General features: G+C 43.2%; 1 protein-coding gene and 1 non-coding gene across 3 annotated transcripts; one reads left to right on the plus strand and one right to left on the minus strand.

Moving 5' to 3' along the window:
• The first annotated feature begins 257 nt into the window (after positions 1-257).
• Positions 258-11,872, plus strand: LOC115114678 (uncharacterized). 2 transcript variants are annotated; one of them, XM_029643120.2, is made up of 6 exons: positions 258-650; positions 8,283-8,408; positions 8,519-8,561; positions 8,847-8,882; positions 9,085-9,117; positions 11,292-11,872. In XM_029643120.2, exons 2-6 carry the CDS (start codon positions 8,286-8,288, stop codon positions 11,669-11,671), a joined length of 615 nt encoding a protein of 204 aa, XP_029498980.2. In that variant the 5' UTR covers positions 258-650; positions 8,283-8,285; the 3' UTR covers positions 11,672-11,872. The 2 variants fall into 2 exon arrangements, with proteins under 2 accessions (XP_029498980.2, XP_029498990.2); XM_029643130.2 differs by having other exon boundaries at positions 259-650; positions 11,295-11,872.
• A 422-nt stretch (positions 11,873-12,294) lies between these two features.
• On the minus strand, positions 12,295-12,368 carry trnaa-ugc (transfer RNA alanine (anticodon UGC)). Its single transcript has one exon. It is a non-coding gene; the product is annotated as a tRNA-Ala (tRNA).
• Positions 12,369-16,802: the final 4,434 nt, after the last annotated feature.

Raw genomic sequence — 16,802 nt, forward strand, 5'->3', positions numbered from 1 at the left:
TGATGTTTTGGCATCCAGGTCTAAGAAGTCACTTTCTGAACACTTCTACAATGGGCCAGTATGGATGAAAGGTTTCGTTCATATCAAAAGGGGTGCTGTCAAAAAGTTACTTTACAACTGTACTTGATCTACAGTATTTCATAAAATAATGCATAAAATACCTGGGTTTATTGATGTATAAAATCATTTTTTGTTGTCATAACAAAAAAAAACATGTTAGAAACGCAGAAGGGAAATCAAATAAATTATAGCCTGGGTGATCTGTTTCTGCTCTTTTGCCATCTTCTTATGGACTTGTCATGCCTGGCTTGACAATGGAGTAGGCATAAGCATAAACAGATCTTGGACCAGGCTAAAATACATTTTCATAGAAGAATATGACATCATCAGTTGCTAATTTACCAGTCCCGGGGTCAATGTGACCAAAGTCTACCTAGACTTTGAGGTGGTTGTTTTAGTCCATGATGCTTTGCTTCACTTCCTCCTTTCTTTCCAACCACAACTCACAGTGAAGAAAAAAACTCCATCGCATCGAGCCTCAACTCAAGTGAAAAAGGGGGGAAACCCTGTCTAAAGAACATGTCTCTGAAATGCAGCATGGTATGCAGCAGACAGATTTGTTTGTACAAGGACACTACAAGACACACTAGGTGAGTTGAGATCCTGGTCATTGTGTTTCATTTTATTCATATCAAGCTACTCATTTATTTATGATGTATATGTATATTGTGGTAACACAGAATTGTGGACAGTGGACCATTGTATTTGCAATACTTTTTCATAATGTCACACCCTGACCTTAGTTATCTTAGTTTTCTTTATTATTTTGGTTAGGTCAGGGTGTGATTAGGGTGGTATGTGTGTTTTTGTCCTGTCTAGGGTTTGTTTGTATATCTATGGGATTTTGGTATGTCTAGGTAAATGTAGGTCTATGGTGGCCTGAATTGGTTCCCAATCAGAGACAGCTGTTTATCGTTGTCTCTGATTGGGGATCCTATTTAGGTTGCCATTTCCCATGTTGGTTTTGTGGGTTATTGTCTATGTATAGTTGTCTGTGTCAGCACTAGTGTTTATAGCGTTATGGGTTTGTTTGTTTGTTTGTTTGTTTGTTTGTTTGTTTGTTTGTTTGTTTGTTTGTTTGTTTGTTTGTTTGTTTGTTTGTTTGTTTGTTTGTTTGTTTGTTTGTTTGTTTGTTTGTTTGTTTGTTTGTTTAACTATTCTTTGTTTAACAAAGAGGAATGTATTCTCGTCACGACGAACGTGACACATAATGTGAAATTCCTCATCTTAGACTTAATTATAGGATGTTTGGAAGAGGAATATGTGACACAATGTAAAGTCACTTGGTGATGACAGTAAATGTCCGATTTATCATCACACAGTAATAGTCTAATGGCTCCGCAGTTATATTTGATCTAAAAACGGTGGCTGTTGTATGAATATTTAGTGGTATTTTCAATAATGAGACTGTAATAAGATGGACCCAGTCTCATGTCCTATACCTTAAGACAGGTAATGCGGTCACATTGATCATTGCCAGAACGTTTTCTCACTCACTATGCATACCTTCACAATTACTTGTGTCTTGTGCAAGTGTGTAACAGGACAAATATAAGCACCCCCCCAAATTATTATTATCATTACCTTGACTATTGCATTCGTGTCCTTCTGAACATACCAAAGGACACTGCGTGACAGCCGTAAAGTCTTGTCACAGTCACACAGTACATACCACTCTCTGCATGTTTACTACAAATTCTTTTGTTGTATTTCTCTGGTAGGGAGTTCAGGTATCACATTTACAGTTACTGATGTTATTGTTTGAGCCAATACAAGTAGCAAACCACACTGCACATAGGGCAGCATTGTAGTTTAAGAGGGGAATAACCTGTGTAGGTGAAATCTCAGAGTTTGTTTGTTTGATTTATTCATAGGGGACAATGCACATTAATCAACATCAATATTACAATAATGCAACATCCATGTAAATGTGCCGGGGTTTAGCCGAAAGATCATTTGCACCCGTAGTCCCAGGACAGCTAAGGACGATTACACAGTCGCAATACACATACTCACTAAAACAATACAAAATACAAAATACATTACATCCAATAATATATCATTCTAACGACAACAACAACACTATCATCAGCTGTCGTCTTACGTATGAGGAACCACAGATAACTCATGTCTACAGGCGTGGATAGATTTGAACCATGTTTTCAATTCAAATGTAAAAGTACAATAATCAGTGCAGCTTCTCATGTCCATGGGCTTTGCATTTCAGTATATTGTAGCTCTAACAGAGAAGGCCGATTGACTGATTTTACTGTGTGGAAAAGGGACAAAGCAATCCCCTCTAGTTACTGCCCTGTTATCCTGGAGGTGCTTTCCTTGAGCATGATATGCCGACATAGGGGTGAAGGGGCAAGACCATGTAGGAACTTAAAGACAAGGCGTCAAAATCAAATCAAATCAAATTTGAGTAATAAATCAATAGTTTTAGCATAAAAAATAGCATATATACAGGGGGGTGCCGGTACTGGTTAGTTGAGGTAGTATGTACATGTAGGTAGAGATAATTAAAGTGACGATGCATAGATGACAACAGAGTGGCAATGGTGTGGAGAGGGGAGGGGAGGGGCAATGTGAATAGTCTGGGTAGCCATTTGACGAGATGTTCAGGAATCATGACTAGGGTGTCTGGAGTCTGACAATTTTCAGGGCCTTCCTCTGACACTGCCTGGTATAGAGGTCCTGGATGGCAGGAAGCTTGGCCCCAGTGATGTACTGGGCCCGTTTTCACTACCATATGTAGTGCCTTGCGGTCGGAGGCCGAGCAGTTGCCATGCCAGGCAGTGATGCAACCAGTTAGGATGCTCTCGATGGTGCAGCTGTTGAACCTTTTGAGAATCTGAGGACCCATACCAAATATTTTCAGTCTCCTGAGGGGGAATAGGTTTTGTCGTGCCCGCTTCACGACTGTCATAGTGTGCTTGGACCATATTAGTTTGTTGGTGATGTGGACACCAAGGAACTTGAAGCTCTCAACCTGCTCCACTACAGCCCCGTCGATGAGAATGGGGGCGTGCTCGGTGCTCCTTTTCCTGTAGTCCACAATCATCTCCTTAGTCTTGGTTACGTTGAGGGATAGGTTGTTATTCTGGCACCACCCGGCCACGTCTCTGACCTCCTCCCTATCGGCTGTCTCGTTGTTGTCGGTGATCAGGCCTGTTGTGTCGTCTGCAAACTTAATGATGGTGTTGGGAGTCGTGCCTGGCCATGCAGTCGTGGGTGAACAGGGAGTACAGGAGGGGACTGAGCACGCACCCCTGGGGAGCTCCAGTGTTGAGGATCTGCATGGCAGATGTGTTGCTACCTACCCTCACCACCTGGGGTCGGCCCATCAGGAAGTCCAGGATCCAGTTGCAGAGGCAGGTGTTTAGTCCCAGGGTCCTTAGCTTAGTGATGAAGGAACTTGAAGCTCTCAACCTGCTCCACTGCAGCCCTGTCGATAAGAATGGGAGCGTGCTCGGTCCTCTTTTTCCTGTAGTCTACAATCATCTCCTTTGTCTTGATCACGTTGAGGGAGAGGTTGTTGTCCTGGCACCACACGGCCAGGTCTCTGACCTCCTCCCTATAGGCTGTCTCGGTGTTGTCGGTGATCAGGCCTACCACTGTTGTCATCTGCAAATTGAATGAGTCGTGCCTAGCCGTGCAGTCATGAGTGAACAGGGAGTACAGGAAGGGGCTGAGCACACACCCCTGAGGGGCCCCTGTGTTGAGGATCAGCGTGGCAGATGTGTTGTTACCTACCCTTACCACCTGGGAGCGGCCCGTCAGGAAGTCCAGGATCCAGTTGCAGAGGGAGGTGCCAGGGTCTTTAGCTTATTGATGAGCTTTGAGGGCACTATGTTGTTGAACGCTGAGCTGTAGTCAATGAATAGCATTCTCACATAGGTGTTCCTTTTGTCCAGGTGGGAAAGTGCAGTGTGGAGTACAATAGAGATTGCATCATCTGTGGATCTGTTGGGGCAGTATGCAAATTGGAGTGGGTCTAGGGTTTCTGGGATAATGGTGTTGATGTGAGTCATGACCAGCCTTTCAAAGCACTTCATGGCTACAGATGTGAGTGCTACGGGTTGGTAGTCATTTAGGCAGGTTACCTTAGTGTTCTTGGGCACAGGCACTATGGTGGTCTGCTTAAAACATGTTGGTATTACAGACTCGGACAAAGAGAGGTTGAAAATGTCAGTGTAGACACTTGCTAGTTGATCAGCGCATGCTCGCAGTACACGTCCTGGTAATTTGTCTGGCCCTCCGGCCTTGTGAATGTTGACCTATCTAAAGGTATTACTCACATCGGCTGCGGAGAGTGGGATCACACAGTCTTCCGGTATAGCTGGTGATCTCATGCATGTTCCAGTGTTATTTGCCTCGAAGCGAGCATAGAAGTAGTTTAGCTCATTTGGTAGGCTCGTGTTACTGGGCAGCTCTTGGCTGGGCTTCCCTTTGTAGTTTATAATAGTTTGCAGGCCCTGCGACATCCGACGAGCGTCAGAGCCGGTGTAGTGCGACTCGATCTTAGTTCTGTATTGACGCGTTGCCTGTTTGATGGTTCGTCGGAGGGCATAGCAAGATTTCTAATAAGCTTCCGGGTTAGAGTCCCGCTCCTTGAAAGCGGCAGCTCTAGCTCTTTGAAAGCGGCAGCTCTAGGCTTGCATCTACAAGAAAAACTATGTGAACCCTTTGGAATTACCTGGATTTCTGCATAAATTTTAAATAAAATTTGATCTGATCTTCATCTAAGTCACAACAATAGACAAACACAGTGTGCTTTAACTAATAACACACACATTATTATATGTTTCTTGTCTATATTGAATGCATAATTTAAACATTCACAGTGTAGGTTGGAAAAAGTATGTGAACCCCCAGGCTAATGACCTCCAAAAGCTAATTGGAGTCAGGAGTCAGCTAACCTGCAGTCCAATCAATGAGACGAGATTGGAGATGTTGGTTAGAGCTGCCTTGCCCTATAAAAAACATTTTTGCTATTCACAAGAAGCATTGCCTGATGTGAACCATGCCTCAAACAAAAGAGATCTCAGAAGACCTAAGATTACGATTTGTAAGACACGGTAAGACAAATTGTCTATAATTGGAGAAAGTTCAGCACTGTTGCTACTCTCCCTAGGAGTGGCCGTCCTGCAAAGATGACCGCAAGAGCACAACGCAGAAGGCTCAATGAGGTTAAGAAGAATCCTAGAGTGTCAGCTAAAGATTTGCAGAAATCATTGGAAGATGCTAACATTGTTGCTGACAAGTCTACAATACATAAAACACTAAACAAGAATGGTGTTCATGGGAGGACAACATGGAAGAAGCCACTGCTGTCAAAAAATAAACATTGCGGCACGTCTGAAGTTCGCAATAGAGCACCTGGATGTTCCACGGCACTACTGGCAAAATATTCTGTGGACAGATGAAACTAAAGTTGTGTTGTTTGGAAGGAACACACAACACTATGTGTGGAGAATGAAAAGGCACAGCACACCAACATCAAAACCTCATCCCATTTGTAAACCATGGTGGAGGCAGCATCATGGTTTGGGGCTGCTTTGCTGCCTCAGGGCCTGGACAGCTTGCTATCATCGACAGAAAAATGAATTCCCAAGTTTATCAAGACATTTTGCAGGAGAATGTAAGGTTGTCTGTCCACCAATTGAAGCTCAACAGAAGTTAGATGATTTAACAGGACAACAACCCATTAGACAGATGTAAATCAACAACAGAATGGCTTGAACAGCAGAAAATACGCCTTCTAGAGTGGCCTAGTCAGTCCTGACCTCAACCCAATCGAGATGCTGTGGCATGACCTCAAGAGAGCGGTTCACACCAGACATCCCAAGAATATTGTTGAACTGAAACAGTTTTGTAAAGAGGAATGGTCCAAAATTCCTCCTGACCGTTGTGCAGGTCTGATCTGCAACTGCAGAAAATGTTGGTTTGAGGTTATTGATGCCAAAGCAGGGTCAACCTGTTATTAAATCCAAAGGTTCACATACTTTTCCCAACCTGCACTGTGAATATTTAAACAGTGTGATCAATAAAGAGATTATAATTGTTTGTGTGTTATTAGTTGAAAGACTGTGTTTGTTTGTCTATTGTTGTGACTTAGATAAAGATCAGATCAAATTTTATGGCCAATTTACGCAGAAATCCAGGTAATTCTATAGGGTTCACATACTTTTTCTTCCCTCTGTACATACTGCTTAAAGCTTTCCAGACTAAATAAATGATGTTTGTAAGTGATATGACAGTGGTGGTAACTGTTTGGTTTGTTATCAAGAATCTTAAGTGTTTGTAGAGTGATTCAATTGGTTTCAGAATAGTAGCTCCTGTTTGTGACCAGCATGTGAGGCTATATCTCAGATATGAGAACATCATATAGCATGCCTATATAGTTTGGGGTTCTCCAGAGGAAGGAAATGTCGGATAATCCAAACTTAACCGTGTTAACCACCTTCTTCACATGTTTCTTATTAAATGTCAAGTTGGAGTCCAAAATGACACCAAGATACCTGAAGTTAGACACAGCTTTCAGATTCTCCACCATTAACAAGAACAGCTCGTTGGGAAGAATCAATGGATTTCTTAGAGAAGTACATACAACAGTCTTGTCGATAATTCTTGCCTGCATCACCACCTATGTCCAGTTTAGTTTAATGCACTCCAGAAAATAGCAATTGTCTGTTTCGGTGGAATGTTTAGTTCTGAATCCAAATTGCATTTGATGTAAGGAGTTCCCCTGAATGAGGTGATCAGTCAGATGATCAGCCACCCATCTTTCAGCTACCTTTGTTAGCACTGGAAGGATGCTTATAGGTCAGTAATTTTCCTCCAGTGTTGGGTCACCTGATTTTAAAATAGTTATCACTGCAGCAGACTTCCAAGCATTTGGGAAGAGCCCATATTTGATGGACAGATTCACTAGATGTACAATAGGGGCAATCAGAGAATATTTGTCTCTTCAGGAATACAATGTCTAGACCAAATACCTATTTGGTTCTAGAGCTCCGGAAGAAGCTAATAATACTGTCCACTGCTGATGCTGAGATTTCAGGAATTCTGAATATGGGTTTATTATTATCTATGGGAGTGAGAACTGTGGTCTTGGTTGAAAATATTTGAGCCATTTCCCTGAGAGAGTCAACAAGAACATTGTTAAAGGTGGTGGATATGAAATTGGAGTCTTGAATTAGAATCTCATTAACCTTTAATTCAGGATGTTTTTTGGGACTTTTCAGCTCCTCTCCCTGTTAGTTTGTTGAGATTTTCCCAAATCACTTTGACATTTTCTTTTGCTTCATTGATCACTCTAAGAAAGAACACTGCTTTTTTATATTCTTAATTACCTTATTTCTCAGTGATGCAAATATACATCTGTCATCATTCTTACCAGACTTCAGTGCTTTTTTCAAGGAAAAATCCCGTTCTCTCATCTGCCTCCAGAGGTCCTCGTTGAGCCATGGTAGACAGATTTTCCTTCTTGGCTTAAGTTGAAATTTCCTAGTAAAAGAGGTATCCATGTTGTCAATAGCTGACAGAAATGTTCTGTATCCAGACTCTGGGTCTTCATTGCTTAACAGATCAGACTAGTCCATTTGATTTATAGCTACATCGTAGTTTCTCTGCTCACTTTTCTGGATTTTTATATCGTACTGTTACACATTAATATGGTTCTTAAATCTCTTTTTTGTGATCTTTCTAACCACCAATGTAACATTGTAGTCAGATATGCCAGTTGGTAAGTTACTGGACTTAATTATTCGATCAGGTCTGTTAGTAAACACCAGATCAATTTGAGTCTGGGATGACTGTGTTACTCTGGTATGACCTTGTATTATTTGAGTCAGGTTGAAATAATCTGTGATCTCTGAGTTTTTTCCAGCAAGTTTTGTTTTCCCAGTTTACATTGAAATCGCCCATGAAGATAATCTCCTTCTTATGATCACATTCTTTAAGCATGGCATTTAGATGGTCAGTGGGGTATAATCTAAACTAAATGTTATTCAGAAGGCAGCCTATTGACTAATGTTGAGGTGCTCAGACTCAAACAGTAGCCTATGGTGGAAGATCTACAACCTACCTGCTGATATCTATTCTAGACCCTTCAGATCTGCAAATGTAGGATTAGATAAGGATTAGGGCCGATGGGAAGTGGAAGGGAGTGAATTGGGACGGGTCTCAGTGGTTTGTGGTACGTGTGTGTTTTTCAGAGGATGAAGAGTCAACAGCACACTTCCAGATATCTGCTGCTCCATGTGTGGTGCGGGTTTCTCACAGTCACAATGGGGATTATGGTCGCAGTTCTCACAACAGTGCAAATAAACTCACCTGACAAGGTATGTCCAATTATCATCAGTGATAGCTAGACTCAGATATGATGATGATGATACATACGGGTAGACTGATGATGATTTCAAGGTGTCACTATGTAATTTCTCTCTCCAAGAGTAATTTACCTGAATCAAAGGAGGAAAACCAGCACCCTCCAAGTAAGTTGTACTGGGTTACACATACTGACATGAATCGTTTTTTCTGTTCTGTATGTCATTATATTGACCAAGGCACTGTAATATAATTCCTATCTCATATTAGACATTCTACAACAGTATTATTATTATTTATTTTTTTAAACAGGCAAGTCAGTTAAGAACAAATTCTTATTTACAATGACGGCCTACCAAAAGGCCTCTTGCAGGGACGGGGGCTGGGATTTTTTATATTTTTATATATATATATATATGACAATGACTTGAAATATTATTTTTCTTTTGCAGACGGCAGTTTTCTGGCTCAATTGACTTCATCAAAGGGTAAGTAAAGCATTGCTATTTCCATTTCTGATTATCAATTAATGTCTAATGTTTAAACAATACATTGTGTGCAGCAGAATTCAGGTCAATTGTGCATTTTCTTGAGAAAGATGGCCTTGTAAGATTGCACAAGCAGAGAGTAACACGTAAACTTTACAAGATAGATCAAAACAGGAAAATGAATGTTTTTTTTGCTTTCCAGCTCCCCGTCCCTCCTATATCCAGCTGACCATGGGTAAGCTAAACACTTTCTTTCCTAGTTTCTAGGTATGGACTTTTGGGCCAAACATTCCATGCTTGTTGCATTTTCCTTTTTACATCCTAAGTTCATGGAATGCATGAGTTAACATTGGAGCTTCTGCAGTCTGTCTGAACTTATCAGTTCCACTAAACAAGACTAGGGCCCTGTACACACTCAGGTTGTACAACTGATCTAACACATTTGACACCTAGGTTGTGATACACCTAATATTTATATAATACACTGGAGAGTGTGTCTGTAAAATACACTCACCGGTCAGTTTATTAGGTACATCATGTAGTACCGGGTTGGACCCCCCTTTGCCTCCAGAACAGCCTGAATTCTTCGGGGCATTCTACAAGGTGTCGGAAACGTTCTACAGGGATATTGGTCCATGCTGACGCGATGGTATCACGCAGTTGCTGCAGATTGGACGGTGGTACATTCATGCTGTGAACAGTCCGTTCCATCTCATCCCAAAGATGCTCTATTGGGTTGAGGTCTGGGGACTGCACAGGCCACTCAAGTAAACTGAACTCGCTGTCACGTACCAGGCAATGTTTTTCCACTCTTCAATTGTGATCGCGTGCCCACTGGAAAAACTTCTTCTTGTTTTTAGCTGATAGGAGTGGAACCCGGTGCTGTCATTTGCTGCAATAGCCCGTCTGTGACAAGGATCGACGAGTTGTGCGTTCCCGAGATGCCGTTCTGCACATCACTGTTGTACAGCGCCATTATTTGTCTGTTTGGAGGAGGATTACTTAAGATACTGTTTGAAGAGGTAGGATTTCAGATGTTTTCGGAAAGATGGGCAGGTACTCTCCTGACCTAGCTTCAAGGGAGAGCTGGTTCCACAATTGGGGTGCCAGGACAGAGAAGAGCTTGGACTGGGCTGAGCGGGAGCTGCCCTCACGTAGGGGTGGGATGGCCAAGATATACAGTATAACATGCTTACTAACATGCTTACTCACCATAAGCAGAACATATTACTACACAGTCCAATGTAATTGTATGTCTCTTATCAACAAGATGTTATGCCTCTTTATTAATCAGAAAATTATATTTATGTATTGAAAACATTATGCAAATAGTCAATCTATTCATTAAACATTAAGATATTGTGAGGGTAGGTGTATTAGTGTAAGGTTAAAATGGTAGCTGTACAATTAGGGTGTGCTCAGAATGAGGTATAGATTTAGTTCCACCAATTTTTGAGTTTTAAAGGGGTATTGAAAGTGTAGTTGAAAGTGTAGTTATTCAATATTCTGCCACCTGTCTGTTCAAATATATGCACAAACATACACTATATATACAAACGTATGTGTACACCCCTTAAAAGGAATGTATTCGAGCTATTTCAGCCACACCGTTGCTGGCAAGTGTATAAAATTGAGCACACAGACATGCAATCCCCATAGACAAACATTGACAGTAGAATGGCCTTACTGAAGAGCTCAGTGTCTTTCAACGTGGCACCGTCATAGGATGCTACCTTTCCAACAAGTCAGTTCACAACATTTCTGCCCTGCTAGAGCTGCCCCAGGTCAACTGTAAGTGCTGTTATTGTGAAGTGGAAATGTCTAGGAGCAACAACGGTTCAGCCACGAAGTGGTAGGCCTCACAAGCTGACTGAACGGGACCACTGAGTGCTGAAGCGCGTAGCGTGTAAAAAATAGTCTGTCCTTGGTTGCAACACTCACTTCCGAGTTCCAAACTGCCTGTTTCAGTATGACAATGCCCACATACACAAAGCGAGGTCCATACAGAAATGGTTTGTCATCGGTGTGTAAGAACTTGACTGGCCTGCACAGAGCCCTGACCTCAACCCCATTGAACACCTTTGGGATGAATTGAAACGCCAACTACGAGCCAGGCCTAATTGCCCAACATCAGTGCCCAACCTCACTAATGCTTTTGCGGCTGAATGGAAGCAAGTCCCCGCAGCAATGTTTCAACATCTAGTGGAAAGCCTTCCCACACGAGTGGAGGCTGTTATAGCAGCAAAGGGGAGACCAACTCAATATTAATGCCCATGATTTTGGAATGAGATGTTCGACAAGCAGGTGTCCACATACTTTTGGTCATGTAGTGTATATTAACCCATTTATATGATGTAAAGCATTTTAATATTTTATTTTATTCTCTTTTCTTTCCTTCTGTCTCATGAGAAGGAACATTATCTTGGGAAAATGACCATGATGCCCCCGTCTGTGGCTCTTGCTCCCTCGTCCTCCGCGACAACTCTGTCTACATCAGATCTGAAGGCTTCTACTACTTCTATGTCCAGGTCACCTTCACTAGGCACACCGGGGGAGAGGAGAAGAGGAAGGTGACTCTGTTCAAAAATGGCATTCAACATAAGACCCAGCAAAGGAGACTGAGTGAAGCCGTGTATCACGGAGAGAAAGAGGGCACTGTATCCATGTCCAGGATGGTTAAGCTCCAACAAGGTAACAGTCTCAGCCTTGAGATAACATCCAAGAATAATAGTTTTAGGTATGGGGGAGAGAATACCTATTGGGGGGCATATCAGCTCCCCCCATATTGAGCCAACAGACATTGTTATTGAGACTTAGTTCAAGATTGAACCAAAGAAGCTGTTAAAACATTTTTTTTTTTTAAGTGTGCGTTAGTTACTAAACAGAATTTATTTTGTGAAAACTGTAACTGTTTAGCATATGCATTGTTTGTTTCGCTGAACAGATTTGATTATATAATGAGGTAACAGAATACATCTTCAAACTATGTATTTGTGTGTGTGTGTGTGTGATTTCTTGTGATATTAATGGTATCTATCATGATGTGAATTAGTCGATGCTAGCTATTATAGACGCTAAATAGATTTGATATGGAGACAGTGGTCGTGTCTGAATACCCATACTAGCGTACTAAATAGTATGCACAAAAAAATATTTTATAGTATCTGAAATTTCTAAAATAGCATTCCGAATGTGTCATCTAATGTGCGATTTGCATTGATTCCCACTGTTTATCCATTTTGCTACAGCGCATCAATTTATCGGATTATCAGCTGTTGTCAAACACACAAATTCTACTAGATCAAACAGCGAAATGACTTACAGTTTAAGTATGTCACTGCCACTACTTACTGTTATCATCCATTGTCTATGTTATTTAGCAGTCGCTCTTATCCAGAGCGACTCCCATTCTTCTCCACTGTGGGAATCTAACCCACAACCCTGGCATTGCAAGTACCAAGCTCTACCAACTGAGCCACACAGGAGGTAGCACTTACCACATGGTGGCGCCACCTCACTACAGTGGCAGATGTCCTTCTCTGTCACTTTTGAGATGGATTCTGCTGCTATCACAGACTCAGCTTATTCAGAGACATGCAAACTAGGTCTGAAAACACCTGTACCTATTAGCATTAGAACATTTGAAGTAACAGAAACACACATCAGTGCTGAGTTATCATTGGCCGAAAGCTAACCACTGGGCATTAACATGGTTGGAAAAAAAGATTTGACCAACTTTTAGCCTAAATCCAATGACATGGTAAAATGTTTTGTTGATTTCACGTTGAATTCAGGATAGTTGACAACTCAACCAAATGTAAATCAAAACTAAACATTGAACTGAAGTCAGTGTCCAGTGGGAATGCAGTGATGCTTTAGTTGCCCCTATTACACAGAATCAAGCAGGAACTAGCGATTGATAGCTATTCAAAACAGGAAGCCACCAAGTTGTCGGTGTCAGATTAGTCATAGCTTCTATTCCTCTAGTCATCTCTCCACAGAAATCTGCAATTGTACACACGTATTCACATGTCCACTACTGTGCTCAACCTCCTCTAACTCTGTCTGGGCTGGGTGACTCAGGCTCTGCACACTATTGGATTGCATAATACCTGGCAGGCCGCTCTTACCATGTGATGTGGAGAAGATCTGTGTAAATATGTAGCTATGGGGCTTCCGAGTGGCACACTGGTCTAAGGCACTGCATCTCAGACCCTGGTTCAATTCCAGGCTGTATCACAACCGGATGTGATTGAGAGTCCCATAGGGTGGCGCACAATTGGCCCAGCGTCGTTGTAAATAAGCATTTGTTCTTAACGGATTGCCTAGTTAAATAAAATATGTAGCCCATGAAAGGAAGTTAGACAAGCGAGCAAACATTTTAGCCAGGTAGCCAAGAACAACAAGAATTTAAAGCGTGTACTGTATGACACAGTGACAGACCGTTTCGTCAACATGAAAGAGAGGAGGATGGCATTGGCGTTTCTCTACAAGTAGGGTGTCAACATGTTTTTTCTACTTGCACGAACGTGCGCACACACACACACACACGTACACGCAGAAATCAGAACCATGGACAGCCACGTCAAATGCTTTCTGGACTTCACCGGACAGAGGTTGTTCTCTGGTTTTGTGATTAAAACAAAGGTGTGGTTGAATTTATTCTGCCACTTTTTCTTCTTTTTGTCTCGGCCTTAGGCCTATACAGTGCATTCGGAAAGTATTCAGACCCCTTCCATTTTTCCACATTAGTATAAAATCTATTAAATTAATTGTTTTCCACATCAATCTACACACAACATCCCATAATGACAAAGCGAAAACAGGTTTTTAGACATTTTTGCACATTTATTAAAAATAAAAAGTAGAACTTATTTACATAAGTATTCAGATCCTTTGCTATGAGACTCGAAATTGACCTCAGGTGCATCCTGTTTCCATTGATCATCCTTGAGATGTTTCTACAACTTGATTGGAGTCCACCTGTGGTAAATTCAATTGATTGGACATGATATGGAATGGCACACACCTGTCTATATAAGGTCCCACAGTTGACGAGGTTGAAGGAATTGTCCGCAGAGCTCAGAGACAGGATTTTGTTGAGGCACAGGGGAGGGTGCCACAACATTTCTGTAGCATTGAAGGTCCCCAAGAGCACAGTGTCCTCATCATTCTTAAATGGAAGAAGTTTGGAACCACCAAGACTCTTCCTAGAGCTGGTCGCCCAGCCAAACTGAGCAATCGGGGGAGAAGGGCCTTTGGTCATTCTGACAGAGCTCCAGAGTTCCTCTTTGGAAATGAGAGAACCTTTCAGAGGACAACCATCTCTGCTGCACTCCACCAATCAGGCCTCGTGTGGCCAGATGGAAGCTACTCCTCAGTAAAAGGCACATGGAGTTTGGAGTTTGCCAAAAGGCACTAAAGGACTCTCAGACCATGAGACATAAGATTCTCTGGTCTGATGAAACCAAGCTTGTAGCGTCATACACAAGAAGACTCGAGGCAGTAATCTCTGCCAAAGGTGCTTCAACAAAGTACTGAGTAAAGGGTCTGAATACTTATGTAAATGTGATATTTCAGTTTGTTATTTGTAATACATTTGCAACATTTTTGAAAAACCTGTTTTTGCTTTGTCATTATGGGGTATTGTGTGTAGATTGATGAGGTAAAAAAACGATTTAATCCATTTTAGAATAAGGTTGTAACATGTGGAAAAAGTCAAGGGTGTTGAATACTTTCCAAATGCACTGTATATCACGGTAGCAAAGTATATAATCTAACAGGTTACAGAGCAAACAACGCAATTATCACAAAAGATCGGTTGTAATATGTTCATTATTTTCTGGCTTTCCCAGTGATTTTACCCCATCGCTGCTATGAAGATGATACTCAACTATTTTTCTTCCCCTTCTGACACCCAGGTGTCGACACACATCCCTGACATCCTTTCACTCCCTCCTCTCTACATTTTCCTCTTCTCTCTCTGCTGCTAAAGCCACTTTCTACCACTCTAAATTCCAAGCATCTGCCTCTAACCCTAGGAAGCTCTTTGCAACCTTCTCCTCCCTCCTGAATCCTCCTCCCCCTCCCCCCCCCTCCTCCCTCTCTGCAGTTGACTTCGTCAACCATTTTGAAAAGAAGGTCGACGACATCCGATCCTCGTTTGCTAAGTCAAACGACACCGCTGGTTCTGCTCACACTGCCCTACCCTGTGCTCTGACCTCTTTCTCCCCTCTCTCTCCAGATGAAATCTCGCGTCTTGTGACGGCCGGCCGCCCTACAACCTGCCCGCTTGACCCTATCCCCTCCTCTCTTCTCCAGACCATTTCCGGAGACCTCCTCCCTTACCTCACCTCGCTCATCAACTCATCCCTGACCGCTGGCTACGTCCCTTCCGTCTTCAAGAGAGCGAGAGTTGCACCCCTTCTGAAAAAACCTACACTCGATCCCTCCGATGTCAACAACTACAGACCAGTATCCCTTCTTTCTTTTCTCTCCAAAACTCTTGAACGTGCCGTCCTTGGCCAGCTCTCCCGCTATCTCTCTCAGAATGACCTTCTTGATCCAAATCAGTCAGGTTTCAAGACTAGTCATTCAACTGAGACTGCTCTTCTCTGTATCACGGAGCGCTCCGCACTGCTAAAGCTAACTCTCTCTCCTCTGCTCTCATCCTTCTAGACCTATCGGCTGCCTTCGATACTGTGAACCATCAGATCCTCCTCTCCACCCTCTCCGAGTTGGGCATCTCCGGCGCGGCCCACGCTTGATTGCGTCCTACCTGACAGGTCGCTCCTACCAGGTGGCGTGGCGAGAATCCGTCTCCACACCACGTGCTCTCACCACTGGTGTCCCCCAGGGCTCTGTTCTAGGCCCTCTCCTATTCTCGCTATACACCAAGTCACTTGGCTCTGTCATAACCTCACATGGTCTCTCCTATCATTGCTATGCAGACGACACACAATTAATCTTCTCCTTTCCCCCTTCTGATGACCAGGTGGCGAATCGCATCTCTGCATGTCTGGCAGACATATCCGTGTGGATGACGGATCACCACCTCAAGCTGAACCTCGGCAAGACGGAGCTGCTCTTCCTCCCGGGAAGGACTGCCCGTTCCATGATCTCGCCATCACGGTTGACAACTCCATTGTGTCCTCCTCCCAGAGCGCTAAGAACCTTGGCGTGATCCTGGACAACACCCTGTCGTTCTCAACTAACATCAAGGCGGTGGCCCGTTCCTGTAGGTTCATGCTCTACAACATCCGCAGAGTGACCCTGCCTCACACAGGAAGCGGCGCAGGTCCTAATCCAGGCACTTGTCATCTCCCGTCTGGATTACTGCAACTCGCTGTTGGCTGGGCTCCCTGCCTGTGCCATTAAACCCCTACAACTCATCCAGAACGCCGCAGCCCGTCTGGTGTTCAACCTTCCCAAGTTCTCTCACGTCACCCCGCTCCTCCGCTCCCTCCACTGGCTTCCAGTTGAAGCTCGCATCCGCTACAAGACCATGGTGCTTGCCTACGGAGCTGTGAGGGGAACGGCACCTCAGTACCTCCAGGCTCTGATCAGGCCCTACACCCAAACAAGGGCACTGCGTTCATCCACCTCTGGCCTGCTCGCCTCCCTACCACTGAGGAAGTACAGTTCCCGCTCAGCCCAGTCAAAACTGTTCGCTGCTCTGGCCCCCCAATGGTGGAACAAACTCCCTCACGACGCCAGGACAGCGGAGTCAATCACCACCTTCCGGAGACACCTGAAACCCCACCTCTTTAAGGAATACCTAGGATAGGATAAAGTAATCCCTCTCACCCCCCCTCCCCCTGAAAAGATTTAGATGCACTACTGTTCCACTGGAGGTCATAAGGTGAATGCACCAATTTGTAAGTCGCTCTGGATAAGAGCGTCTGCTAAATGACTTAAATG

Source organism: Oncorhynchus nerka, linkage group LG3 (genome assembly GCF_034236695.1).
Source record: "Oncorhynchus nerka isolate Pitt River linkage group LG3, Oner_Uvic_2.0, whole genome shotgun sequence".
Taxonomy (NCBI): domain Eukaryota; kingdom Metazoa; phylum Chordata; class Actinopteri; order Salmoniformes; family Salmonidae; genus Oncorhynchus; species Oncorhynchus nerka.

Bases quoted from the DNA above. Each gene is read 5' to 3' on its own strand.
- LOC115114678 (XM_029643120.2), top strand. From the start codon at position 8,286: ATGAAGAGTCAACAGCACACTTCCAGATATCTGCTGCTCCATGTGTGG. The intron at 8,562-8,846 runs GTAAGTTGTACT...TTTCTTTTGCAG, and splicing joins GGAAAACCAGCACCCTCCAA to ACGGCAGTTTTCTGGCTCAA. The intron at 9,118-11,291 runs GTAAGCTAAACA...CTGTCTCATGAG, and splicing joins CTATATCCAGCTGACCATGG to AAGGAACATTATCTTGGGAA.